The following is a 27,303-nucleotide window of genomic DNA, read 5'->3' as shown; positions in this document are numbered from 1 at the left end:
AGAAAAAAAATAGTTTCCACTTGGATTTTTAAAAATAAAGATAACAGATTTCGCCCACCATTTTCATTTATTTATGTTGATCAAAAAATTAAATTAATTTTATCACAGTGAATCTGCTTTGCTGTTATTGTCTCGAAAATACTAATTATTGTATCTCGATGACGGGTTGCGGTCCCGTGGTTAGTGTCGCGGACTCTCGAGTCAGAGTTTCTGGGTTCGAACCCACTCTACCACAATTTGATGCCTTTATTTAATAATGAGCCGCTTAGGCCCACAGAAATAGCATAAAATTGAAGTATTTTTGTAAATAAAAAAACACAAATATTTCTCTTTGAAATAATGATAATAATAATAAAGTATTCGTTATTCCTTGCACTAGGAAATAAAACAAGTTTAAACGCTTTTTTTAGATCGCTTTTTTTCAATCCATAATTTGTATTCACAGTAGGTTCCTGATAATTATCATAGATTGCCATATTTTCGGAGGTGTTTGTGATTTTAAAATTTGAAAGTTTCGTTTTTTATTTTGACATCGGCCTGAACGGTTTTTAGTGTTCGTTCTTCGATTTCAATGAAAAATAATATATTGTATTGTGACTGAATTAAAATGACTGAAGAAACTTCTGAAAACAATGTTATTTATTACATATTTGATGAAAAACTTTTAGAAGAGTGTGATAGGCTCCCAGCTGTTAAAGGAAGGGTACGTTTGCCAAATTTTACTTTGAATTAAATTATTTACTCTTGTTATTTCACGAGTTAAAAAAGAAACATTTTGTCCATTTCTACCAGTTCATTCATTTACAAAACAAACTGTTTTACGCGTATTTTTTTCGATTTTCATCGTAGGCTTCAATGGTTCATTCCCTGATAGAATCATATGAACTACTACAATATATGAGAGTTTTGCCCAGCACTAAGGCAACTATCGAAGACCTTAAATTATTTCATTCGACTGGATTTGTGGAATTTATGAGAGAAGCTAACGACATCGATTCCGATGAAGAAAATGAAGAACAAGAAGAATATGGATTGTGTGAGTTTTTACATTTGATATTTTTGCTTCTGAAATGCAAAGAACTTTCAAACAATTGTACAATACCCTTCTAAATACATTCTAAGATGTAAATTGTATCACCAGGTTATGACTGCTCTCCTATAGCCAACGTATTTGAACTGATGCAGACCATTGCTGGAGGAACCCTCACGGCTGCAGATTGTCTCATAAATTTAGGAGCTAGAGTAGCCATCAACTGGTGTGGAGGATGGCATCATGCGCAGCGGTAACACATCATTCTATCTGCTGTTGCACGTGTTTTGTAATCAAATACTTATTTTTGTCGAGGCTTTAGTCACAGATTTCTAATATACATTGAGTTTTTTTGTGTAAGAGATTCTAAAGGTGGGGATTGACCAGAACATTTCGTCGTAACGTCGCTCGCGGCGAGCGTCCGACTTCGGATGGAGCACTCGGAATGTACTGACTATACGAATGCTCGCATCGTAACGTGTGACGTTACGACGAAATGATGCCGGTCAGTCCCCACCTTAAAATCAATGAGTATTGAAAAAAGTAAGAACAATTTGACATACCTATAACAAATGTTTCTGTGGTTGCAGGTATACTTTTTTGTACCTCAACGTACAGGATATGGCTTGTTGCGTTTGGATGATAATATAGTGGACATATCGCTCACTCCTTTCAAGAACGTCATAAATCAAAAATCGTGAATTTTGAGTTGTGCACATTTTCGGAATGCCCAGAAAATGTACTATATACCAGCAAAAGCGGCATATTTTAAACTTAATATTTACCCGCTAGAGGGCAGAAAATGTTGTTTTTGCATTTTGAAGAAAAGGTATTGTTTAATTATTTTTTAAAATATACCAAATATTTTTTAAATGGAGAAAAAACCTTCAGGTTTTACCTAAAAAGATCTGTTGCACAGTAAAAAATTCAATAAGTGGCTTGATGTTTATTTTTAATACATTGTGATTTCTTTTTAAACTTTAAAAACGTTCTCCTGAAAAATCAAGTTTTTTTATTTATGACGTTCTTGAAAGGAGTGAGCGATATTACAAATGTTCGTATTGGTATGGCGGTTAAATACCATTTTAAATCTTAATAAAATGTAACAGTTTTGATAAAGTCAGATTTTAGGATATCTTTGAATTTATTGACCTGTATTTCTTTTTCTTCTTAAAATAAAACATTTCAGAATTATAATTAGTAAAAAAAAAATTAATCAATACCGTAAGTAATTTAAAACATGTAATCTTGCAACTTTAATATTTTTCATAATTAGGATTTTTTTAATGTGTTATTTTTATCATAATGTTGTTTAGAAAGTTACTTTAAAAATGTATCTAGCCACTGAGCCTGTTATTAGGGAGATAAAAATTGCTTAAGTATTATGGCTTTGTTCAAAGCTATCCAGGAAGGAACTCAGAGTTACGCAGATTGATATTAGTAAAATCAGCAATTTCCATCTCTCTATGTACCTTATGTTGTTATTGGTTTCTATGTTTTGCTATATTTTCCATTTTGTTCTCAGAGATGAAGCTCAAGGGTTTTGCTATGTCAACGACATAGTTATTGCAATAGAACGCTTACGCCAGAAATACAGAAGAATCATCTATATAGATTTAGATATACATCATGGTAAGAATCATATTAAACTTTTTAAAATAAAACAACTTTATTTTTAACCACTTTTTATTAGTACTTTTTTCCTCCAACCTGTTCTTCCTCCTTCTTTCTCCCGAGTTCTTTAAGGTGGTATGGACATGTGGAGCGAGTAGATAAAAAGAGAATTACTAAGAAAATTTATGTAGCAAATGTGAGCGGGAGAACAGAATGAAGACAGCCAAAAAAGACTTGGCACAATCAGATCAATCAGAACCTAAAGTCTGGTGGTGTCAAAAGTCTGCATAATCGGAGGGCATGTATGACTAGATGTACAGATGTAAAGGAAGTGAAGAGTATATGTCAGGACAGAAGAGTGTGCGTTCCATCCTTTCTGCCTACTCCTGCGAGGAAACAGTGTGATGATAGAAGTGGTAGTAGTATCCTGTATGTTGAAATTTATGTAATTATCTTTTATCATATACTTCCATCGAGAAATATCAATAAAAAATGTTTATATAACCTTCCTTACATCCAGGAAATGGGGTGGAGAATGCTTATTTCTACTCCAGGAGAGTCCTGACGTGTTCCTTCCACAAGTACGAGGCTGGTTTCTTCCCGGGCACCGGATCCGTGCATGACGTGGGATGTGGCAACGGAAGAGGCTACAGCATCAATGTCCCCATGAAGGAAGGTGTATCGGATGATTCACTCTGCTACCTGTTTGAGAAGTTAGTCCAATTTTTCATTATTTACATTATTTTTCGACATGGAAGTCTATGCATTTACAGGGCTTACGATCATCATAGGCTAGTTTAAGTTGATGTTGACTTTGGTTTTTAAAAATTGTTTCTACAGACTGTCAATTAGACAGTTGACGGTTGATTTGTAGTCGGTACGTTTTGCCATTTCACCATGAATAGACTAAATGACCGTTATGCGCGGCGTAGGTTGGGTTTATGGGCCGAAAACAATATTCAGCTTGATCCTCTTTTTCAATGCAAAATTTTGTTCACCGATGAGGCACATATTTGGTTAAATAGCTATATCAATAAGCAGAATTGCAGAATTTGGAGTTGAGAAAACCCAGAAGCCTTTGTCGAGACGTGCTTACATCCATCGAAAGTCACTGTTTGGTGTGCTTTATGGGCAGGTGGAATGGAATGAATGAAAGACGATACCGGCCAGAATGTTACAGTCAATGGAGAGAGCGCTACAGAACCATAGTTACTGACTTCTTCGTATCTCAGTTGAATGGCAGCGTGCCACCATCAATTTATTGCAGGAAATTAGAAATTGTTTACTTCTAACAAAAAACACCCTATATTTCATTATTGAATATTACCCGGGACTGGTACCTGAAGTGGAGGGCTGGTCACCTTTCCTTCATGTGTTGCATTTATATGATGTAGTGCCCTATACACCATTGGGGTGCGGATAAGGGTTTGAAGAAGTAGAAAGTGATCACTTAACCAGCCCATGAAAGGTCATAAGCCTTGTAAATACCCAGACTTCCATATTCTTCTTCATCTATGTCGATATGTCTTTTTATGACCAAATGAATGAAAGCCTTTCAACAAGGTGATCCCTGTCATTTTTAATTTATTTGTGTTTACACATATTATTTCAGCACAGCTCCAATGATTGTGGATAGATACCAACCAGATTGCGTTGTGGTCCAATGCGGAAGTGACTGCATCAATGGAGATCCCCTCGGACAGAGTAACATTACTCCCCTTGGAGTGGGCAAATGTATTTCGCATATTTTGAAGTGGAACAAACCATCTCTCTTTCTCGGTGGAGGTATGTTATTGATAAAATAATTCTTGTCTATAGTCTTGGAATCTTTATTTATTAACACACTACGGACAGGTGTTTTTTACGCCTGCGGACCACTGGCGATGGGATTTGATAATTATGTACTATAGTTAAGATCTTAACAAGGAGATTGGTACATAATATTCATATAAAAACATCAAATATGCAATTCCTTCTTCTTTTGACTTTGAAATGAGGCCAGGGCAGAAGGTAAAAATACCCTTCCCGTCCTTAAGCATCAATTGACCGAACGGGTAGAAATACCTTTCCCTTTCGTAGTGTGTTAATACACTAATAGTTTTTATCCTCAAAAACCTCACTTTACATTACAAATTTGTATTGTGACGAAGTTCTCACAAATGAGCAATATGTATGCAATATTTTTTAAATTCCAGGAGGATATAATCAGACAAATACGGCGCGTTTGTGGACGTACCTCACTGCGATCATCACAGGGCAAAAGGAAACACTTTCCGAGGATATTCCTGACCACGATTACTTCCTGGATTATGGCCCCGACTATGAAATCAGTATATCCAAAGGGAACCAAAAGGACACCAACTCCATTGATTATTTAGACAGCGTAGTTCAAATTGTACAAGGTATGTTTTATTTCATTTATAACAATTTTTGTATAAATAATAAACTGTGCTGTAGAGATGAAACGGATATTTGGTAGCTATCCGGTATTTGGCCTTGTTTTACTATCCGGCCGAATACCAGATGGTTAAAAAATATAAAATTTTGGTTAAATTAATGCTACTCTCTACATTAGATACATATGATACTTAACACGTTGACTGCCAACTGCGAGATAACTCGTAGGTTGCATTTTTCGCTAGGACACCGACAACGAGTTATCTCCTACTGTTTTTACTTGCCATATTTGTGCAGCTACGATAAAATTCCTAGTACATATATCAGTGCTAATATGGATAGATGACTACTGGGAAGAGAAGAAAAAAATCAATGCCGGCTTACATGAACAAAAATTATTATAATTTGTTTTTATTCAAAATCAAGAAGTAAAAGGATATTTTTAAGGTTGGCTTTTTAGACCGGAATTCTGAAAATTGCTGTGGCAGTCAACATGTTAATCAATAATACGTGTGAAATGAATGAAAATCCAATAAATATAGGTTATTTATTTATTGCAAACAAATAGGCACAAGTGTGCAAATCAGTTTATCAATATTCAAAGTTAACCAAAGGTAAATTATGACGGATTAACACATTGTTCTCTGCGTTTGTGGACAAAAGGCGATTGCGTTTGTTTTCATAGACAAGGCCGGCTTCAGAAAATAACCTCTCGCTATAAACAGTGCTGCCTGAAGCTGAAAGGTAAATTCTTGCAAAGTTTGTCAAGTTTGGATATTGTTTCGCACTGGTTGACCACCAAAAGTAAGAATCCGAATATCCGGCCAAATCACTATCCATTTCATCACTAGTACACTGTGCTAATGTCATACTGGAGGGAAAACCAATGACAGGAGCAATCACACAATTTAAAACTCTCAAAGGCGTTTGTCCACTACACCAAATTTTACAGTCCGGCACGTCAGTTAGCGTTTTAAAACAATGATTGGCTTATGCTTTTATCCATATTTCTTCGGATCAGAGCTCTTGATCGGTGCGTGAACACGTTACGTGTAAATTCGATCACGCTAAACTGTCGTAGTCGCTTTCATTTTTCAAAACCGGTCTGCTGGACGGTCAAATTCTGGGTAGTGGACAATCGCCCTTAGGGTGGTAACTGACCAGAGCATTTCGTCGTAACGTAACGTCATAACATCGCTCGCGGCGAGCATCAGCGAACATCCGAAACTATGGATGGAGTGTTCGGCTCGCTGTACTGACTGCCTGAATGCTCGCATCGTAACGTGTTACGTTATGACGAAATGGCTCCGGTCAGTCACCACCCTTAGAGTTTCCATGTGTTGTATCGCCCCCTATATGAGAACATTTCCATAGAAAAATATTATGCAATAGCTGCCCTCTCTTTCCCTGTGATATGCATCTCAAGGTCCTTTTTCTAAAAGAAGGGGAAATATAAATAAAGCAAGATTCATTTAATTTGTTAAATAAATATATTTTTCATTATGCTAGTAAAGTGGGAATGGACGATAAATTGTGGAAATGTAACGTGAAAACATAACAATGTTACTAAGTGCAAAACTAACCTAACATGATATGTGATAAATTATGCAAAAATATAAATACAAGCGCTTCAACTGATTAGATTTTTATAAATAGTCACCAACAATGGCTTAAAAGTACCTGGTTTTAATGACCATTAAATATTGAAATTATACACCAAATTGCAATATGTAATTTGTGTCTTTGTAAAATCGTCTTAGCATAATGATTTATTTTGTTAGTGATGTGAGATTAAAAGATAATACATTTAATTTATCAATCAAGTTCATTCAAACTGATTTTATATATTTTTTTTCTAAATACGTGTGGAAAAGTCAAATAATCAGACCTACATATATTTTTTGTAAACTACACATCGCTGGTTAAATGCCAAAAGGCCACAACGCAAAAAAGATAACTCTATTAATTTTCTTTATTAATAGTTAATTTTTTGCGTTGTGGCCCTTTGGCATTTAACCAGCGACATATTGTGCAAAATGTATTTCAATATGTGAAGGTAATAATTTAAGTAGGTGATTTTTTTTTTCGTGAGCATCATACTATTTTTTTGTTGTTGCAGGAAATCTAGAAAAATATGGAGTCAACAATTTATAACATCAGATTAAACATCTCCAATATGTAGAAATAATGTATTTTAATTCAATTAAATTACAGTAAATTTTAGAGTACATAAGTTAATTTTTTAAATGTATATAAAGCTATGTATTGAAAATGTTTGTCGTAATATTTAACAATAAAATATCTCAACGATCTGCACATTACTATAATGTTAATTTACCTAGTGAGTTGCTGCTTTTAATCAAGTTTTCTATACCACATTGCAAAATCCATTAACAAAACCTTTTTTTAAATGTTACAATAAATTATGATGCTATAGTGAATTTTAATGTAAATTTTCACTATAGCTTGGTTAATTATAATTTTTCTTTTTTATATTTTAAAAATATAAATGTAAAAGATATGTTTGTGTTCCAGTTTAGTTGTAAGTTAAATAAAAATAAATTGTCTATCAAATATGAATTCTGCAATGCGGTCTGTAATTTAGGTAAGAAGTACAAACTCCAAATGGCATGATAACCCAGAAAAACAGATTCACCATCTAATTATAGTGAAAGATCATGATTTATGGCGGAATTAGAAATATAGTATTTTTATTTGCTAACTATGAAAATTTAAGATTTTAATAATTGATAATTTTAATTTCTCTGTGATTTGTATGAAAATATACTTGTTTTGTCAATTATGTGTGTGACGGTTATATTTTGTACTATAATAATAATTTTTTAAATGGCATGTTTATCAACCAATTATAAGGTTTGTTTTATGAACTAAAATATTGTATTAGTAATACGTAATAAGAGAAAATAATAAAGACATCACAACACCTAGAACAATTTTTATTCCTCGGATTCCTTTGCAAAGCAATGCCACATTAACAATTTTACATACGATTTTAAGTTAAAAACAGGAACTTTAATACATATATCCAATTGTACATACTTAGATCTAATGCAATTTGTTTGAATAAGTATAATAATACTTATTCAAACAATAATCGAAAAACTTTTTTTTTTAATTGTTCATCTCATAATGTTCAACAATTTCTAATTAATGAATTGGTTGTAAGAAAAAAACTTAACTTAATTTAACAAGCAATTTTTAATTCGAGGGGCTGTTTTATTCCTTTAATTAGGTAATTTACAATAATAATTTTCACAGATCAAAAATTCAAAGAAAAAACGACAATATGCAGGCAGTTGCTTGTCTATATATGATTCCAATATATGTATGTATATGTTATATGCAAATATCACATTTGCTTAACTGTTATTGGAAAAAATTCACTGATGTTTTTTTTCAACAACAAAATCTCATTGGGAATATATTATTATCATTGTATCTCTTTCAGATACGAATTAAGAGTTTAAAAAAAAATCTGTGATAATATCCCAAAGAACCATACAGTAACAAGTTATTCTTAATAAACGACAGGCACTAGATAACTGAAATGATTTTCATGAGGAACTGGTTATTTATTTTAACAAATTATATATGTATGTTATTATTTGTAAATATGTATTTTATAGCTGCAAATATAACAAATCATTAACGTGTTACAAATTAATAAAATGCTATCATTATTCTTGGTATAACAATAAAAATCATAACCATGTAATACATACATACATGTTTCAGCATGCTCTATGTTAAGTTATCCAATTGCAGATGTGTTAATAGTTAAACTATGATTGGTGAATTCATAGATTTTGTGTAATAAATTGCTGATTAAAAACTAATACTGTGAAAACTTTGTTTTTAACCACTCTTATTTTGGTGTTATTTTCTGACCGGTTTTACAAATATATTGTCTTTTTCAGAGATGTATAGATACAGATATAGGAAGACAGTAGTACCAAAATAAAAGTGGTTAGATACAATGTTTATTTATTATTTATTTGCATAATGTTTATTATAAACTGCCACAAACAAAAACGCTAAAAAAATTCTTTTTATTTAAAAATCTATCTCAAGATGTATTAGATGACAAGATGTCAGAGACAAGTCTAGACATTTTACAAACTGGGATTGGTTGGTTAAAGCGATCACTTTATACACTGTGTAATGTTCACCATTCTGATAATTATTGATCGTCTATATTGCGCCAATCATTTAAAGCTGTATGTATACAACATCTTAACAACCGCTTACAGATGGCCTGCCATCTGTTGAAAACATCGCGAAGTAAATAGCTTTCCCCTTCTGACCATAGGTCATAGACGGAATTTATTTTTAACTATTCAGAAACGCTTGAAATATACATATCATCAATTAATAAATTGAAAATTCGACTAGTTGATTATTTTATTATACTCGAACGGAACATACATGTGCATATAAAGTATGAAAATATGGCAACGAAATGGCTGGCACTATGGAGAAAGAATATAAAAATAACCCCTTTGTATTTAAGATTATTGACAAAATACATACAGGAGCTAAGTACCACACTTTATTGGAGATTCTAAAATTAAATACATATAGGTCACGGAAAACATTTTATCGACAATAAGCTGCCATAAAAGTTTTATTTATTCATCCAACAAAAATATAAAACACCTTTTCGTTATTTGAATTCGTACAAATAAGGTGTTCTATATTTCCAGCGACCTTTATGTGACCTTGACTCTGGCCAGTGTCTGTACACAACGGATTCTTCAGTTCTTTGGGCACGTTGGAGGACCAATCACCAATGAGGATTGGATGGAACAACTGGTTGTGGTTGGTAGCCTGGAGGGGAAGAGAGGGAGAGAAAGATCCCCCACGCTATGGACCAATAAAGTTGAGGCAGCAGGTGGCTGGAGCGCTACGTGCAGCTTCGACAAGGGTCACAAACCCTCAGTAATGAGGATTAACACAGAAGAAGAGGAAGTTATGTGACCTGTTGTTATCCCTTATGAATGGGTTTCTACAGGCCGCAAATGACTTATACCCCAGCCGAATAATAACCGTTCATGTTAATCATGGTGATAAACTCCACAAGATGTGGCTGATAGCCGCAGTCGGCCAGTCGAGTCGCAGTCTTGTGTAGGTGTTTAGTCAACTTGTCGAAATCCAAGTAGCGCTCCCTCAGTCGAGGGAAGAAGGGATGTGTGTAGTGAATTTCATTCTCAGCAATATGCCAACACCTGTTGGAAAAAAAGTATAGTTTTAAGGTAAGGAAAATCAAACATACTCACAACTTAACACATACAAGGATATTAGAAGCAAAAACAAATCATATTCAACGTTGCTTGTCAATTTAATACCAAAGTAAAATCAATGTTAACACATTGACTACGGGGTGCATATATTTGTCCGTTTCAGATACCTTGTGTTGCGGCAAGGTGCACATTTTTGTCCATTTCAGAACCTTCAACTTCATGCACAAAAAACACGTCTTAGACTTCTAACTTCTTTTGTCATATTTGCTTTGATGTGCAGCGGATAGGTATAATTATAGTACATACAAACATGATTTATTCCTCACTGGTTCAAAACCGGGTTAAAAGTCTTCAAGGAAGTATGTACTATAAATCCAAAATATAATAAAACAAAAATATCATCGACCTTCACTTCAGTCATTAACCTGTAATGTAAGAAATTAGAGTGGGGAGAGCCTTATAATATGCCATTGTTTATTTATTTTTTTTATATTTATTTATTTAGGTTAACAACAGTAACATGTATAAAACAAAAACATTAAAAGAATATACATTAAATAAAGCCAATTATAGTTAACCACAGAAAAGCAAAAAGATAAGTACAAAATATTAATAGGTAATGTAGATCTAGCTAATGAACGCATATCTATGAGAGGGTGAATGTGCATGTGTGAAGTGTGTGTGTATGTGTCTGATGTTAATTCTAGTGGAGACATACACACAATGCATAGAAAGATAGTTTAAAGATCCTCATCAGACAATATGCTCACCATTCGACTTTTCAACACAATTTTGTCGCAATTGAAAACGTCAACTTGGCTAAAACATTAGTTTAGTTACGGCACATAAAAAAAAATAATAGGAAAATAGATTACCTGGCATTTAGCATGTGGTGGAATTCCAAAACGACTGAGAATATATCGTTGAGCAACTTCATGATGGGGGTGGACCTCTTGTTGAGCAGGCATCGGAAGAGGACCTTCTTGATGTACGCGACGTGCACGGCGTACAGGTCGTCCACCGTGCTCACCTTGAGCAGGTCGCTCTCCAGATGAGTCCAGGAGGTGTGCAGGCACGTGGCGGCTACGTAGCCGTGCAGCGCCCTCACCAGACAGGACATGGAGTAGCGGTACAGCTGCACGGCATGGTACTGCGGCGATCTCAGCAGCTCTCCCGAGACCATGAATTCTTCTTTCAGAGACATTTTTAACATCTGAAATGATTTGACATTTTTGTTTTACTTAGTAAATACCACTATTATGTGTACATACACACATAAATAGTGGTATTTACTAAGTAAAAGATTTTACCTTAAAATGACTGCCGAATCAATTACTGGTATATTGACACTTAACCTTTCCGGGAGTGCAATAATTGATGTCAAACTTTCTCTGGGGAGTGGGTTTTTTTATATATTTTTTTCTAACTAACTAACTAACTAACCATCACGCCGCTTCCCCGCAGGGGTAGGCAGAGAGAATAGAGCGCCACACCACTCTGTCCTTGCAAACATTCTTCGCCTCTTCCACGTTCATGCATCTCCTCATACATACCCTCCGATTGTTACGACTCCTAACCTGACCACTTTCAAGTATTTGGCATACCTGATCGTGCCATGTTTTTCTCGGTCTTCCTCTGCTTCTTTTCCCGCTAACATTCGCCTCATAAATTTGTTTTACCGTTCTTTCCTCACTCATTCGTTCTACATGTCCAAACCATCTCAACACACCTTTCTTAATTTTATCGATAATGCTTATCTCAGCTTTGCATTCTTTCCTTATTTCACTATTCGCACATCTATCATACATCGTTTTGTTACACATTCTTCTGAGAGATCGCATTTCGACTGCATTCAGTCTACTTTCATCCTTCTTTTGCCAACTCCATGTTTCACTTCCATACATTAGAGTTGGAACCAGGACTCCGTTGTGCACTGCCAGTTTAGCTTCCGCTGATAGGTTTTTATTTGCTATAACTGATTTCAGTGCACCGTTCACTTTGTTCCCAGCATTCACTCTCCTTTCTATATCTTTATCAATCTTTCCATCCCTAGAAAACATACTACCCAAATACACAAAATCATCTACCTGTTCCAGAATATCTCCGTTTACCAATATTTCACATTCAGATCTGCATTCTTCTCTTTCAAAAACCATAATCTTAGATTTACTAACATTCATCAATAAGTCACTTTCCTTGCACACATTATACACTTTTGTCACCAACGCCTGCAGGTCTTCTCTGCTATCGGCAAGAAGAACAGCATCGTCAGCATACAAAAGGCAATATATTTTTTTCACAAAATCTAATTTTGTAGGTAGAAATTATGTGAATGTATGATTATTATTTACATATACTATTTGACCTAAAGATTATTTTAGCACTCGAGTTCAAATATCACTTGTATCGGGTTGTGGTCCCGTGGTTAGTGTCGCGGACTCTTGAGCCTGAGTTTCTCAGTTCGAACCCACTCTACCACAATTTGGTACATATTTCTAATAATGATTCGCTTAGGCTCACTGGAATATGTAGTATGAAATGATAATGAAATTAAATATCCGACTATCTTAGTACAGTAATACAATTATGTATTAACATATTTTATTTTAAGTATTTTTGTCAATAGTAAAATCAGTTTTTTTTTTTTTTTTACTTTTAATTTATAATGATAGTATTTTCATAGGACTAAGCTGCCTGTTAAAAATAGGGACTCGTTTCATTAGGTGGTTAAATTCAATCAGATGTCCATAGACCTACCTCTGAGTCTTGCTCCAGCACCCAGGAAATCCTTCTAATCTTCAGTAAAAACTGGAACACCCTCGCATACCGCTCGAGCGCTTCCGGTGACAAGATTATATTTATTGGCCAGGCAACTGAGTAGGACAGGGTCAGGGATTCCAGCACATCCGGAGAATTATGGTTGAAACTTAGCGGCATATCGCTCACTATAAAGGAGAGATTCTCCGCAAACTTGTTGGAACCTGCCAAATGCCATTAACAAACTCAATTAATTAAAAAATAACAACAACAGTTGACGCTCTCTTAACCGGCATTGACGGGACCGACCCAGGGCCAGATAAAGAAAAAGTCAGTTAAAGAAAAGGAAGTGAAAAACAGTTTTAAAAAATCACTTTCGCAAGGAAGAAAAAACAATTTTTCAAAAAATTAAGAAAACAGAAATTTTATTCTGTATTAACTCACACATTAAAAATTAACATTTCACACAAACTGACACATTAAAAATTAACATTTCACAAACTGTAAAAAATTCAAGTTGCTACTTGTCTGCGTGTATTTTGGGCTCGAGGCATTCCTAGAAGAGGCCGGTTAAAGTGGCGGGACGGTTAAAACGGCCCCGGTTAAGAGAGCGTCTATTGTATATACTTTTTTCCACATAAATATTAAAAATGCAGTTCGACCAAGAAATGTCAGTACAAAACATAAAACTCAATTAACACGATAAACATAAAAATATTACAGGTGTAGGATGTGAATTAACATACCTCCGATGGAAGAACCGAAGGATTTATCCAAAATGCTGTGGAGTGTTGCGAAATTCAGCAGCTCTCTCGGACTCTCCGTCGAGTTTAATTTTTCAAAGAGCTTTGAACAAATTGTTTTAGCAAACTCGCCATCCATGAGAAAGAAATAGTCGCGCAAACTTTTGAGGTGATCGTATAATTCACAATTGACCAAGAAATATTTCAATATCGCATTGTTGACCATTTCTGTTTGGTACGAGAGTGGTATCACCACAGACCTCCGAAGACAAGCGGCCATCATGGAATAGTCGGCTCTCTCCATGTTAGGAACGATGTTCTCACTGTCTTCCAACAGATGAAACATTTTGAAAAGATCAGTCATGGGTTTCTTTTGAACTTTGGTCAGAATCTCTTCGATGTTAGTATACGGAGTGGTCGGGTTTTCCATGCTTAACGGTTTATCGAACATGTCCATAGAAGTGAATTTATCCTCGCCGGTTCTTTCGATACCGAACGGTTTAAATTCGTCAAAGATTAGTTCGTCACTGCTGAAATTCCACACTGATGACTTGACGCCGTAGTCGTCGAATGCCTTAAATGATTCTGGGGTCTGAGGAAACTGATCCTTGATAGATCCAAAATCGGGTACAGTTTCCTCTTCATCCGATTGGTGCTCGATGATATTTGGAAATCGGAATCCACTATCGGTGAAAGGTATGGACATATTTGCAATAGATTCTATTTGCCCGGAAACTGGGGTAATTGTTGTTGTTGCTACTCCTATCATTCCGACGTCAAAAGTTGAAGGTGTTTCTATGTCCAGCTAAAAATTATAACACAAATGTAAAAGAAATAATAAACAAAATTTGCAACACATGAGAAAATAACAGTTCAAAATCTTACCCGCACTGGAAAGTCGCTAGGAGTCGCCAGGAAATGATCTGGTGTTGGAGCGATAGACATTCTTTGGCTCGATTTCCTGTTCCAGTCCGAATTGTAATTCTTAGAACATCCTTTCAAATCCAGTGTCAGACTTCCTCTGGGTCTCATTTTATTTCCTACTTCATCCGCATGCAAATCATTACTAAATTCAAACCCGGATGCTCTATTCCTATTCCTCAATGCTTCTCTACTCGCATCCGTATCAAATTGTGGCATTTGATTTCGATTGGAAGCGACAGGTTCCTGTCTACTGTCAAACGTAACGGAACCCAAAATTCGGATTTTATTTCTATGCGCTTCGTTATTATTATCCGAAGCGTTTGAAACTGACTCTGGGTTCTTATTTTTGTCCAAAGATATTTCTTCAGATCTGGCCGGCATTGTAAATTCATGTTCCAGAACTTTGTGTTTATTCCTTATCGCTTCTTGTTTTTGTTGTTTGTATGTGTTGAAAATGTTCTGATCGCTGAGTGATAAACTTTTGATATTTACATTACTGTTGATTATATCGGACGGGCTTATACTAAAATCTAACGACTTTACTTTCATATCACAGAGGCTGATTTTTTTCATCACATTATCTATGGAACTGGTTTCCGCACTTGCGTTTCTGCTATTTTGGTTATTTTCTGTATCTACAAACGTATTCATGTTGTTATTGGCGTTGTCACCATCGTTGCTATTGGAATCTTTGTCAGGTGATACTATGTCACTTTCGTGGGAAGATTTTACTGTTAGAACTTTTTCCATCAATGATTGCACTTCAGGAGATCTCACCGGAGAAACTGGTGAGATTTCATCGGAAGAATCAGGGTATAAAGAATCTGAAGAGATTTCCATGTCTTTTCCCATTTTCACGCTATCATCGCTGTTTTCTCCTAAATCCATTTCGCCATCAACTTCTTTGATGTCTATTAGCGCATTAGAAAGATGTATTTGAGTATTCAATTTGTTGGCATCTTTCTTTTCCAGATCATCACCACTAGCCTTGTGTTCCAATTCCAGCTTTTCTCTACTCAACATCATTTTCTCGCTTGTTAGAAGTTGTACTCTCCTTTCATCTAGCTTTAATCTTTTTATCTTCCATTCGGATCTCATTTGACGTCTTTGAACTTCTTTTCCTATTTCTGTGTAGTATGCGTTCACTTTTTGCCTGTAAGAAAAGAAAATGTTTTGAAATCGGGTTGTGACTTATTTTTGATACAGCCGAGAAAATTAAAAAAAAATCTTACTTTTCTTCTTCCAGTCTGAGATTGTGGAGACGGTTGGAAGCTTTCTGGTGCTCTATGATGAGCAGATCTTGCTGTAAGTCCTTCTGTTTGATGAGTTCCCTCCGAGCGGCCGCATCTTCTGCCGCCGTTCTCAATATTGAAAACTGACGTCGCTTGTTATCCGACAATATACGAGATAGACGCTTTCGATCCTCTGGTAAAAAATGATTCAATATTAGTCAAACACTTTTACATTCAAATATAATTGTGAGTGGAATGATTGATTAGGTAGATTGTGTATTTGACAATTTTAAACCAAGGAAAAAATACAAAACATTTATTTACAATGTGGGCAATAATTCGTAAATTAATAGTGTGGGCATTAACTACATCTTCTTACCCTTATCTGCACCCGATGGTGCATAAGACACTACATCAAATTGATGCAATATTAACTTGATTGTTTATTATACGAAGGCAAGGTGATCAGTCTTATTATACGCTTCAGATACCAGTCCAGCGTAGTAATAAAGAAATAGAATGAAAAAAAAAAACACTTATTTTTACCCCTTGGGAATTGAAACAAAATGGTTGCCTAACGCGGTAACCACTACACTATGGAGGCGGACTGGCGGGCTTTGTAATAATTAATAATATCATTTGCCATTAATAAAATAAAATAATAAAATAACATTTTATATCGGGAGCGGAGAATATTACACGTGAAAAAATATAGCTTGGATGTGACAAGATGCGCTGGTTTATTCAAACTAGGCTGCAATGTTTATGCTCATACCTCTACTAAACAAATTCCCGTTTAAGTACTATAGTTTCACCATACTACACTCTATGCAAAAAAAACTTTTTGTGCATATGCAAAAATGCAGATAAACACGCTCCACCAATAAAATTATATGTAATGTACCAAAAATGGTAACTGTATTTGGTTACAGAAATCACTTATATCTGGCACCAAAACTATGCAATGTTGCACCACATAAAATAAAATTATAAATAAATAAAAATAAGTTAAAAAGTGGCTTCTTGACATGGGACAGAAGAGCTGCTTAAAGCTGGCCACCCCACCTAAATAAAGACAGCTAATCATTTTATTATCGTTGCATACTTGTCAATTTATCACTGTGCTAAACTATACTTAATATATTTTGTTAACATAATTTTTTTTATTTCTCATTTTGTAATCTTTTTTTATTATTTTTTTAAAGATAATTATTTGTGTTTTTATTATTTACAAAAATACTTCACTCTCAAACTATTTTTGTGAGCCTAAGCGGCTCATTATTAGAAATAGGTATCAAATTGTGGTAGAGTGGGTTTGAACCGAGAAACTCTGACTCAAGAGTCCGTGACACTAACCACGGGACCACAACCCGACACAAATTGTAATTACAGAATAATATTTTTTATAATGTAAATGAACGTCTCCTCACGGGTTCTGCCTAGTGAGACGTTCATCAAAAAATAAAGTATGTATTGAAAAAAGTAATTGTAATTTTTTTTTAAATCGGCAGGGTTCTCTTTCAAATGAGCATACAGATATCGCTCACTCCTTTCAAGAACGTCATAAATCAAAAATCGTAAATTTTCAGCTGTGCATGTTTTCAAAACGCCCAGAAAACGTACTATATCCCAGCAAAAGCGGCACATTTTTAACTTAATATTTACCCGCTACAGGGCAGAAAGTGTTGTTTTTGCATTTTGAAAAAAGGTATTGTTTATTTTTTTGTACATATACTAAATATTTTTCAAATGGAGAAAAAACATTCAGGTTTTACCTAAAAAGATCTGTTGCACAATAAAAAGTTCAATAAGTGGCTTGATATTTGTTTTTAATAGATTGTATTATAACTTTAAAAACATTCTCCCGAAAAATCAAGTTTTTTTATTTATGACATTCTTGAAGGGAGTGAGCGATATATGCCAAAAGTTGCGGGCCTCACCCAAGAGCTTCTCCATGGTCTCGGCCTGCCGGAGGGAGACCATCTGGCGGAAGGCCTTCTTGTCGGCCTCCTTGCGCACCAGCAGGCTCTGGAAGGTGACGGGCTCCCCGCACACGTACAGGCACTGCACGCGGTGCTGCTCGTACAGCTTGCGTTGCTCCTCCATCTCGGGGAAGGTGAGGCAGCACTTCATGGCCGGGTAGGACGTGGACAGCAGCACGCACAGAGGGTCCTGAACGTGACAATATACAACTTTTGGCACCATCATCAAAATTTAAGAATGGTTTAACTGCAGAACTGAGTCGAAAAAAAAATAAACAAAAAAAGTCCCTCTCCGAGCACAACAGCTCAGTTTTTGGAGAGGATCAGTGCGACTAAAATTATAAGAATGTATTAAGAAGTAAAAATGTATAGAAATTGTTTTAAATTGCAAAAGAAAATGTAACTGTATTAAATAAAAATTAAAAATTAAAATATTTTTTATTCAGAACGGCTGCCAACTCGGCTAAATTAGCAAACCTCCACTATAGAATGGCACAATATGAAGGATAATAATTTCATTAATTGATTCAACAGTCACTTTGTGGTAAAATCTATCCATTTTTAATTTATATTTTACTTAGTAAATATACCACTATTTCTTGAAATCCGTTGTGACATGTGTTTTGATGCATTCCCCATCATTTTCAAACACCGTATAAGTTTTATATTTTATTATAACTAGTTTCGGAAGCTACAGATGCTTCCATCTATAGGTAAAAATATATGTTTATATTAATAATTATACCTGTAGATAGAAGCAACTTCAGCTTCCAAACAAGTCGTAATAAAATATAAAACTCAAGTGGTAAAAAACAAGTGTTTTACTTTTTATTTATTTTGTATTTTTATTGAAATACATACATGGAAAATGAGTAAAAAAGAAAAGGTTTCATTTATTGATTCGGCAGTCACTTTTTGGTAAAATCTATCCATTTTTATTTAATACCGGTGTTTGAAAATGATACGGAATGCATCGAAACACGTGTCACAGTAGATTTTAAGAAATAGTGGTAATTACTAAGTAAAACTTTAATTAAAAATAAAAAGAAAAGGATTTGTTTTCAAATTTGATAATTATAAATATTTTTCGGATGTTGATCCATCCAATTTTTAATTAAAGACCTTTTACTGTATATACAGCGCATAACGAAATAAAAATGATATTTTGACACTCACGTCAGGATTACACAGTTTGAGAAGCCGAAGAGATTTGCCACAAAGCAAGATGTGTTTAGCGATATCGCGGAGGAACTCTGGAACTATTTCATTGTTCCTGATAATGAATCCTTTGTCCCAGTACCGCTTGGTGTAAGAGTCCACATTGAGCATATCCTTTCTGATGAAGAATTCGTTGAACTGATCCTCCAACTCCCCTTCAAATATAAATCGCTGTATAAACCTGCAAATCAAATCAAATTTTACAATATGAAATTTTTCAACAAGGAATAAATCGTAAAGCCTCTATTCGAGGCTTGTCTGCAGGTAGGATAGTAAGGATAGGGAAGTTAAATGTGAAAAATACATCACAAACACTCAGACCAATTGAAAATAAATCTTTCTTGAATTTATTTTGCACTTGGCGGGAATCGAACCCGCGACGCCAGTTTCACAGTCGAGCGTCTACCCAACTATGACACGGCGCCTGCCTCAACCGACTTGCTTGATAATGCTTATTATTATAATAAGCATTATTAAGCAAGTACGCACTTGAGTACCGTCATAGAACTCAATAAAATTTAGACTTAGCTTAACATACGGTGTTGAAAATTATGCAAAATCCATCGAAACATGTGTCACAATAGATTTTAAGAAATAGTGGTATTTACCGAGTAAAACTTAAATCAAAAATGGATAGTAATAGTGTTGGACCTACCTGAAGTAGACACAGCAAGTAGCTTTAAGCGTGGAATACAGAAGTGCCGATACTTGGGCCTGGCTAACCAAACTTATTTCATTATACAGATATGCCATCAACCCCGCGCCTCGCAGGCAAGTTCCGTCATAATCTAAAACATTTATAGAAAACCTTTTTTATTAACTCTTGATCGAGATTGTCTCGCACATTAAATGCGTTCCAATTTAAGTTCCACATATCTGACTTGTGGTGTTTTATTTTTTAGCTATACAATGCTTGCAAGTTAACAAAATAACATGATGCATTTGCCAATTATTTTATTCATTGCATACTTGCAAGTTAGTTTTAATTGAATATGTTTTGTTTTGTTAATTTCGTAGTTACGAAAGACGACTTTGATCAAAACTCATGTGAATTTACATCAATCATATTTAACATCAATAAACTCGGTGACATAAATTTCTTTTGTGTAAAAACGCAACATTGACAAAGGCAGTTGCCAAAGAGTTTTTTTTTTACATTCTATTCTTTGATATCACCCCAACCGAGTCTAGGATCTCCAAACCGACAAATTCTCCATAATGTCCATAAAAGTGCAGTCAGCTTCTCAGATGCCTCAGATCGGATAACCAAGTCCTTCTACCTAGATTGATAGGGAAATTATGGACTAACCATGCTCATAAACCTTGTATATCTTGGCCATGGTCTGTATCTGGCAACCGAGGGGTTTCAAATGGTGCAGTATCTCCATCAGGCTGGGCAAGGGAATGTCTCCTCGCATCTCCAAGGTCAGCCCTTCTCCAAATATCTTATCCACCTCCAGCCGGAACCACACCAAGTACTGTCTGATGCTGTCACACATTGCCTGGAAAACAAATTAGTGAACAAATGTATTTAAAACTTAATTTAACAAAAAAATAATTGCTGGTCGAGCGTAATTTAATATATTTATTATATACTGTAATCATATGCTTCTTTAATATTTTTTTAACATTTATTGTAATAAAATTACGTATAAATTGTTAAGGAATGTAAAAACATGGAATATAATTTAAATTTGAACAAAAATGTTAATAAAAATATGAATTTATGACAAATAATTGATCCCTTTAACTAGAAAACTGTTTTAAGACATTTTTTTTTGCCGACGCTTCAAAATTTGGCGAAAATGTGTCACAGCATTATCATTGAATAAATTTGTAGCACTAATAACCACCTCTTTATTAGGGTAATGCTTCTTAATGTACGATGAGAGTTACCCATGCTTTCAGCATTTCTCTTATTGCGCTAAAAGATTGTTGCTCTGCTACTTCTTCCTCCTCCATTAACAAATTTTTCTCTATAATTTCTTGCTGTGAAACACGATGCAACTCCATAAGCTCTTTGGTGGTCAACTCTTGGCTGTACTCTTTCACAAGCTCTTCAATATCGTTGTTATCCATCTCGAGTCCCATGATATTGACAACGCTCTCTGGCCAAAGTTTTTTCCAAGCAGAAGTAAGGGTCCTCTTGGTAAACCTCCATCCCAAGCACGAAAGTCCCGGTTCACAAGTGAATGTCGCGAAAAAGGGACTTACCCTTCCTTTGTTACTCACTATGCGAAACGTCAATCGTTAAGGGAGCAATTTTTAACTTTTTTTTATCACTATGCGAATTACTCGTTATGAGAGGTTCCACTGTATATGCTAATAATACATATAATAATAAATAAAACCCTTATCCGCACCCCAATGGTGCATAGGGCACTGCGTCATATAAACGCAGAGTTATCTTGATCGTTTACACATGAAGGAAAGGTGATCGGTCCTCCGCTTCAGGTACCAGTCCAGGGTAATATTGACCCCCCTGGGAATCGAACCCGTGACCTCCAAAACGGTAGCCGAGCGTGCTGACCATTACACTACGGAGGCGTAAAATAAAAATACATAATAAAAAATAATACATAATAAAAATTAATATTTTACTTGAGGGTGGTACCAGTCGTAAGAGTAAGAGTCCTGACTTATATTCTTATAGTAAAACCTTTAATGAAAATTCAACAGATGTCACTACAAAACTTAAATATCGCAATATGATAAACAAAAAAAAATCTTCCGCTACAGCGGTAAAATTTTGGTAATTTTGATTGGCAGACTGAGGACAGTAAAATTTGCCACCTGCATAAGATGTGTTAAAGCAGACTATGCAATATTGGCCACTAGGTGATGTCAATATTTATCCATTAACAATCTAATCTATAGAAAGTTTGTAAAAAAAAAAGTATACCTTATACACAAATCCTTCCTTTATAATTTCTTCTCCGGTTGAAGTTGGTGTGACTAAATGATTAAGTTTCCAGTAACAAGTTCCAATGATCAAAAGATCATTGACATACACTTCTAAAGTACTCTGTAACAATCCTTCTAAACATAATCCCGACTTCATTTGGAATCTTTCTAACGCCTTGTTGTAGCAGAATGAACTAGATTCAATTCCCACTGAAACAATAACAAAACAAAACAAGTGAAACAACATTGCAAAACAGTAAGGCGTTGATTGATTTTTTTTTAAACTTAAAACATTGTATTACATATTTTAAAAATCAGACCAATAAACAAATTATTCAATAATATGTATTACAAAAACCTCTAGTTATAAATCTAATGTTTAATTATGACAGTAATCACATGTTGATTTAAAAAAAATCACATAAAAATCAATAAAAGCAAATATATAGCACAAAGACACACATCGCTCACTCCTTTCAAGAACGTCATAAATCAAAAAACATGATTTTTCAGGAGAACGTTTGTAAAGTTTAAAAATATAACACATTGTATTAAAAATAAATATCAAGCCACTTATTGAACTTTTTACTATGCAACACATCTTTTTAAGTAAAACCTGAAGGTTATTTCACAATTTGAAAAACATTTAATATATTTTAAAAAAATAATTGAACAATACCTTTTCTTCAAAATGCAAAAACAACACTTTCTGCCCTGCAGCGGGTAAATATTAAGTTAAAATTATGCCGCTTTTGCTGGGATATAGTACATTTTCTGGGCATTCCGAAAACATGCACAACTGAAAATTGACGATTTTTGATTTATGACGTTCTTGAAAGGAGTGAGCGACATGTGTATATGTATTTACAAAAAGTTTAAAAAAAAAAAGGGTTACACATTTTTTACCAAATTTAATCCCATTAATGATGGGATTAATGATTAACGATGGGTTTAAATTTATTCCAATTAATGATGGGATTAATCAAGTGATTTTAAGAATCTAATAACTATTAAGATTCTCAAGATGAATTATTTAAAAATTATTCGACTTAAAATGATTCGAAGTAAAAAAAAATAAAAGTGTGTCTAATAGTCACTGCCGAATACAAGTATCCTGAATTAGTATTATTAATTTATATTTTTAAATAAAATACCTCAATAATTTTCATTGGATTCGTACCATAACTAGATCTAATAAATAAGGGGTTATAAAAATATTCTTACTTGTTAAATATTTAATGTGCAGTATAAACTCTAACTCTGAAATAATTTTGAGTTTCCTCATTTCGTGAGCATGAGTCTGTCTCCAATGCGACATTTGGATATTTGAAGAAGAAATAAGACCGCGTTTCTGTACTCCAGGCATTTTAGCTGAAAAACAAGAATAATACTTCAGTAAAATCCAATGTACGGCTATGTGCGCGTGACAAAAGAGAGTAACCAGATCTTACATGCTTCCTCCCACATTTCTAAGTCAATTTCTGTGTCTGATTTTGCCAAATCCCATATGGAAGAAACACTCCGAAAACCATCATCTATTTTTGTTGAGGTTGATTCTGTAGATGGGCATGCAGATATTTCATTCAAAGAAAATAAACTATTGCTTTGCTTCATGTCCAATTTGGTTTTAATCTGAAATAAAAAGACGGTTTAGTTTTTTATCTACTGTTCATTTATTATCCTTTTATTGAAAAAAAAAACAAAATAAAGACATTACAGATACATATATTTAAAAAAAAAACAAAATCTAAATAATTTTAACTCTCTAATGTGCACACTGGTTACACTTCAAACCAAGTATGTACATTGTATTATTGGGCCTTCTTAGGCTGGAGTATGGCCAAGATGTTGGGCAGAACACCTCCATCTTGTTGAGCTCCCGCCATTGTGGATAGTCAGACCTTACGAGGGCGAGGTATATGGGCGCACATGCCCAACTCTCTCAGCGTAGTAGATGCGAGCTGGCGTGTTTTAGATGTTTAAAATGGACACTGTATTCCATAAAGCAGTCTTTCTCAAAGTGGGCGTTAACGCCCCTTTGTGGGCACTGGTGGCCTAGAGGGGGGCGGTAAAAGGCCCAGAAAAAAGTGTCATTTTGAATTTAAGTAATGAATGTCATTGTGGTTTTTAAAAAGTGGTAAAAAAAAAACTGAGAACCTCTGCCATAAAAGATAGAGGTTGGTGATTAGGATAAGTACGGCGTTCTTACTTCTATTGAGTCTGAGGATGGAATGCTCAGATCTCTGGGCGCCGTGAGCCTTGGGCAGAACAGGAATCCTTCTTCGCTCTGCGACAGCGACACGGACCAGTGGTTTCCTCTGGAAGATCGACTGCTGACCGAGTGGACATTGGACATGCTCACCTTACCCAGTACTGCCAGATTGGTTCCTAAAAATAACATGAGATTCCAATCAAATTGCGGCCTTTTATCTGTACCCAAAAGCCGCTTGTGTACTACACGGAATTTTACCGTCCGGCAGTCCGGTTTTGAAAAATAAAATTAATTACGACAGTTTAGCGTGATCGAATTTACACGCAACGTGTTTACGCACCGATCCGAAGAAAGATGGATAAAAAAAGCACAAGACAATCCAAGCCAATCATCATTTTATCACGCTACCTGAAGTGCCGGACGGTTAAATTCCGTATAGTGCACAAACGCCCAAATGGTGCATAGGATGGTATAATGGATAAATGTAACTTGAATTCGGAGTGGAATATGTTTGATGGGATGCAGATGTTGCCAGTAAAAGAGCTCAGGGTAAAAGACAACAGCCATTTGGTAAAGTAAAGAAGGAAAAGTAGGTACCGTAAAAGAGAATGAAATAGCAGCAATGGGTAAGGCGCTTGTGTTGTTGAAAAATTTCCAAAACAATAATAAATTTGATGATAATCAAAGAATTACCAGGTTTGCAAGAGAATGATTCCATGGGTAAACTGTAGATGGACAATGAGTTGATTTTCATATGTTCATCTTCCCGTAAAGTGTCGGGGAGATGGAATATGTGAGAAGGAAAATAATGGTATGGCTGAGGGTCTCCCGGATGCATCCTCTCTGGCGACGGCAGAATTTCATCAATCTTCCCAAAACTAAAGGGATTCTGTAAATAAAAAGCATACTCAATGGTTATCAATAAAATGTCATCTTCTTCTTCAAACTCTTATCTGCACCCGATGGTGCATAGGGCACTGCATCATATAAACGCAGTGTTATTTTGATCAGTTAACACATGAAAGAAAGGTGATCGGCCCTCCGCTTCAGGTGCCAGTCCAGGGAAATATTGAATAAATATTACAGTGAAAAATCACTTATATGTATTTGACCCACCCCTGGGAATCTAACTCGGGACATACAGTACGGTAACAAGCGTGCTGACCATTACACTGTGGAGGTGGAAAAAAAAGTTAGACAAGCTTCTGCTAATGTAGTTTATTTTTTTTTTTTTAATTACCTAATGTCCAAGTAACTCTGAAATCTAGCTACGGCTAATGCAACACCGCTTATCATGACCCTACTCAGGCTTCAACATTTTAAGTTTCATAGCCTATGCCTACTCGTGAGTGGATTTACTCATTATGTTTAGAGTTACTATAATTTCATGTAATTCATGAGTGAAAATTCTAGGCAAAAACACTTGCATGCTAATGTACAGTGCACACATTGCATACAATTATTTTGAGGTTTAGTAAACAATTGACTTGCATTGAATTTATCTTCAAAATTATCCTGTGGAACAGGCACACATTGCATACTATTATTTTGAGGTTTAGTAATCAATTGACTTACATTGAATTTATCTTCAAAATTATCCTGTGGAACAGTATTTCTCAGCGAAACAATACAAGCAATAATGTCCTTAAAATGCGCAGGATCTTTTGTTTTATCTCTATCAAATAGCCAATCAATTTGGTTCTTAACAGAGACAATATTTTCATAATCATGGATATTCTTCTTCTTATACTCCCTTCCAAAATATTCACTCAGCATATCCATAAGAGGATCGCACGGCTGTGAAGGTATAAGACTTGTTTTCTTTAAAAGAACTGCAAAAGCTCTTGATCTAAGTTTCTTTATTAATTTTTTGTTGAAATTTTTAAAGTCTTCAGTGATTTCATAGTCCAGAGCAGTCTTGACACATAGTCTCGATATTAGTTCGAACACGCTCGCATTTTTTAAATTATCCCACTTCTCGGGACACTCCATCGTAGATTATTTTATTACTGGGAGTAATCAAAAATATTTTTTGAGCTAATTAAAGTGGGAAAAATGATTTAAGAAGTTGTAAAAATTGTTGTGACTGCCATTTCAAAAAATTATTATTTGTCACCAGCCAAATACTGGGTTGAGTATAAAACGCACAAAACTAAAAGAGGATTATAAAACCTATTGGCCTATCCCACTGTCACAAAACGAAACGCCAAAAATTGACAAAACATAATAATGTTTTTATAGACAAAATTTAAATGTCGTTGTTGCCATATAATAAGTTTTGAAATATACCGATATTTGAGTAAAGTGAAATAATTAAGTACTTAACTTACTAATGGAACACTACACACATCAGAATATCATTGATAATTTGTTTCAATTAATTTTTCAAAAAGAACTTCTGATCATCTTGATAAAAAGACGAATAATGAACCATTTTATTCATTCTTATTACGTAGGCTTACATAATAATTAAACTTTCTATACTGTACGGTAAAATATTACATTACAGCCTCATAGCTCTTCATACCTAGAAATATTTTTTTTAATATTGATGGATCGTTTTCCATTTTTTAGTCATTTGATGCTTTCAATTGGGTGTGAAATCAAATGAAAAAAATCAAGTTGAACCTTGGAAATCCGAATTAATTGGGGCTGTAGCTTATTCGGATTTAAAAAAATTAAAAAAAATATTCGGATTAGCCGAGAAATTTGTAACTACATTCTAAACTACAGTAGTTACGTTGTACGCATTACCCTATGCCGCCTGAGGGTGAGGCCCATTAGTGCGATGCACTGCGTTGCGTCATCGCAGCGTCCACCGCATAAGGTCAACGTGGTGTTAATTTGATTATTTATCATGTGATTGCAAGGTGATCAGAATCTGGAGTTCAAAAGCTCCAGATTCTCGGATTTAGGAATGGAATTAAGAAGGCGTGGAATCTATTTAAAGTCATTTTAGACTTTCAAGTAACCGGCCCCTTGCGAACTGTAAAATTTGTTTTAATTTTAATTTTTTTAAACAAAATTAG

The 27,303-nt window shown here is 34.8% G+C and overlaps 2 protein-coding genes across 2 annotated transcripts; one reads left to right on the top strand and one right to left on the bottom strand.

Annotated features, from left to right (window-relative positions):
- Positions 1 to 333: 333 nt before the first annotated feature.
- LOC148311161 (histone deacetylase 8-like) lies at positions 334 to 9,938 on the top strand. The gene is made up of 8 exons (XM_088257149.1): positions 334 to 703; positions 850 to 1,036; positions 1,142 to 1,283; positions 2,556 to 2,662; positions 3,165 to 3,357; positions 4,257 to 4,429; positions 4,840 to 5,046; positions 7,161 to 9,938. The coding sequence occupies exons 1-8, from the start codon at positions 608 to 610 to the stop codon at positions 7,193 to 7,195; spliced, it is 1,140 nt and encodes a 379-aa protein (XP_088113275.1). The 5' UTR covers positions 334 to 607; the 3' UTR covers positions 7,196 to 9,938.
- On the bottom strand, positions 9,462 to 26,531 carry Grip163 (gamma-tubulin complex component 6). The gene is made up of 16 exons (XM_088257147.1): positions 25,850 to 26,531; positions 24,968 to 25,163; positions 24,272 to 24,450; positions 23,514 to 23,694; positions 23,287 to 23,433; positions 22,061 to 22,272; positions 20,468 to 20,660; positions 19,814 to 19,946; positions 19,117 to 19,339; positions 17,899 to 18,130; positions 15,959 to 16,151; positions 14,688 to 15,879; positions 13,806 to 14,607; positions 13,060 to 13,283; positions 11,178 to 11,515; positions 9,462 to 10,287 (listed from the first exon to the last, which is right to left on the bottom strand). Exons 1-16 carry the CDS (start codon positions 26,264 to 26,266, stop codon positions 10,086 to 10,088), a joined length of 5,064 nt encoding a protein of 1,687 aa, XP_088113273.1. The 5' UTR covers positions 26,267 to 26,531; the 3' UTR covers positions 9,462 to 10,085.
- Between the last annotated feature and the right edge of the window lie 772 nt (positions 26,532 to 27,303).

The sequence above is a fragment of the Brachycentrus maculatus genome, unplaced genomic scaffold (assembly GCF_059751285.1).
Source record: "Brachycentrus maculatus isolate JH-2025_06_01 unplaced genomic scaffold, ASM5975128v1 h1tg000071l, whole genome shotgun sequence".
Lineage (NCBI taxonomy): Eukaryota > Metazoa > Arthropoda > Insecta > Trichoptera > Brachycentridae > Brachycentrus > Brachycentrus maculatus.
This window is presented reverse-complemented; position numbering and strand designations above follow the sequence as displayed.

Excerpts from the sequence above, each read along its gene's own strand:
- LOC148311161 (XM_088257149.1), top strand. The coding sequence starts at position 608 with ATGACTGAAGAAACTTCTGAAAACAATGTTATTTATTACATATTTGAT. Across the intron at positions 3,358-4,256 it reads CTCTGCTACCTGTTTGAGAA|CACAGCTCCAATGATTGTGG; the intron begins GTTAGTCCAATT and ends ATATTATTTCAG. Across the intron at positions 4,430-4,839 it reads ATCTCTCTTTCTCGGTGGAG|GAGGATATAATCAGACAAAT; the intron begins GTATGTTATTGA and ends TTTAAATTCCAG.
- Grip163 (XM_088257147.1), bottom strand. The coding sequence starts at position 26,266 with ATGGAGTGTCCCGAGAAGTGGGATAATTTAAAAAATGCGAGCGTGTTC. Across the intron at positions 19,947-20,467 it reads ATACAAGGTTTATGAGCATG|ATTATGACGGAACTTGCCTG; the intron begins GTTAGTCCATAA and ends TAAATGTTTTAG. Across the intron at positions 18,131-19,116 it reads TCAAACTGTGTAATCCTGAC|GACCCTCTGTGCGTGCTGCT; the intron begins GTGAGTGTCAAA and ends TGTCACGTTCAG.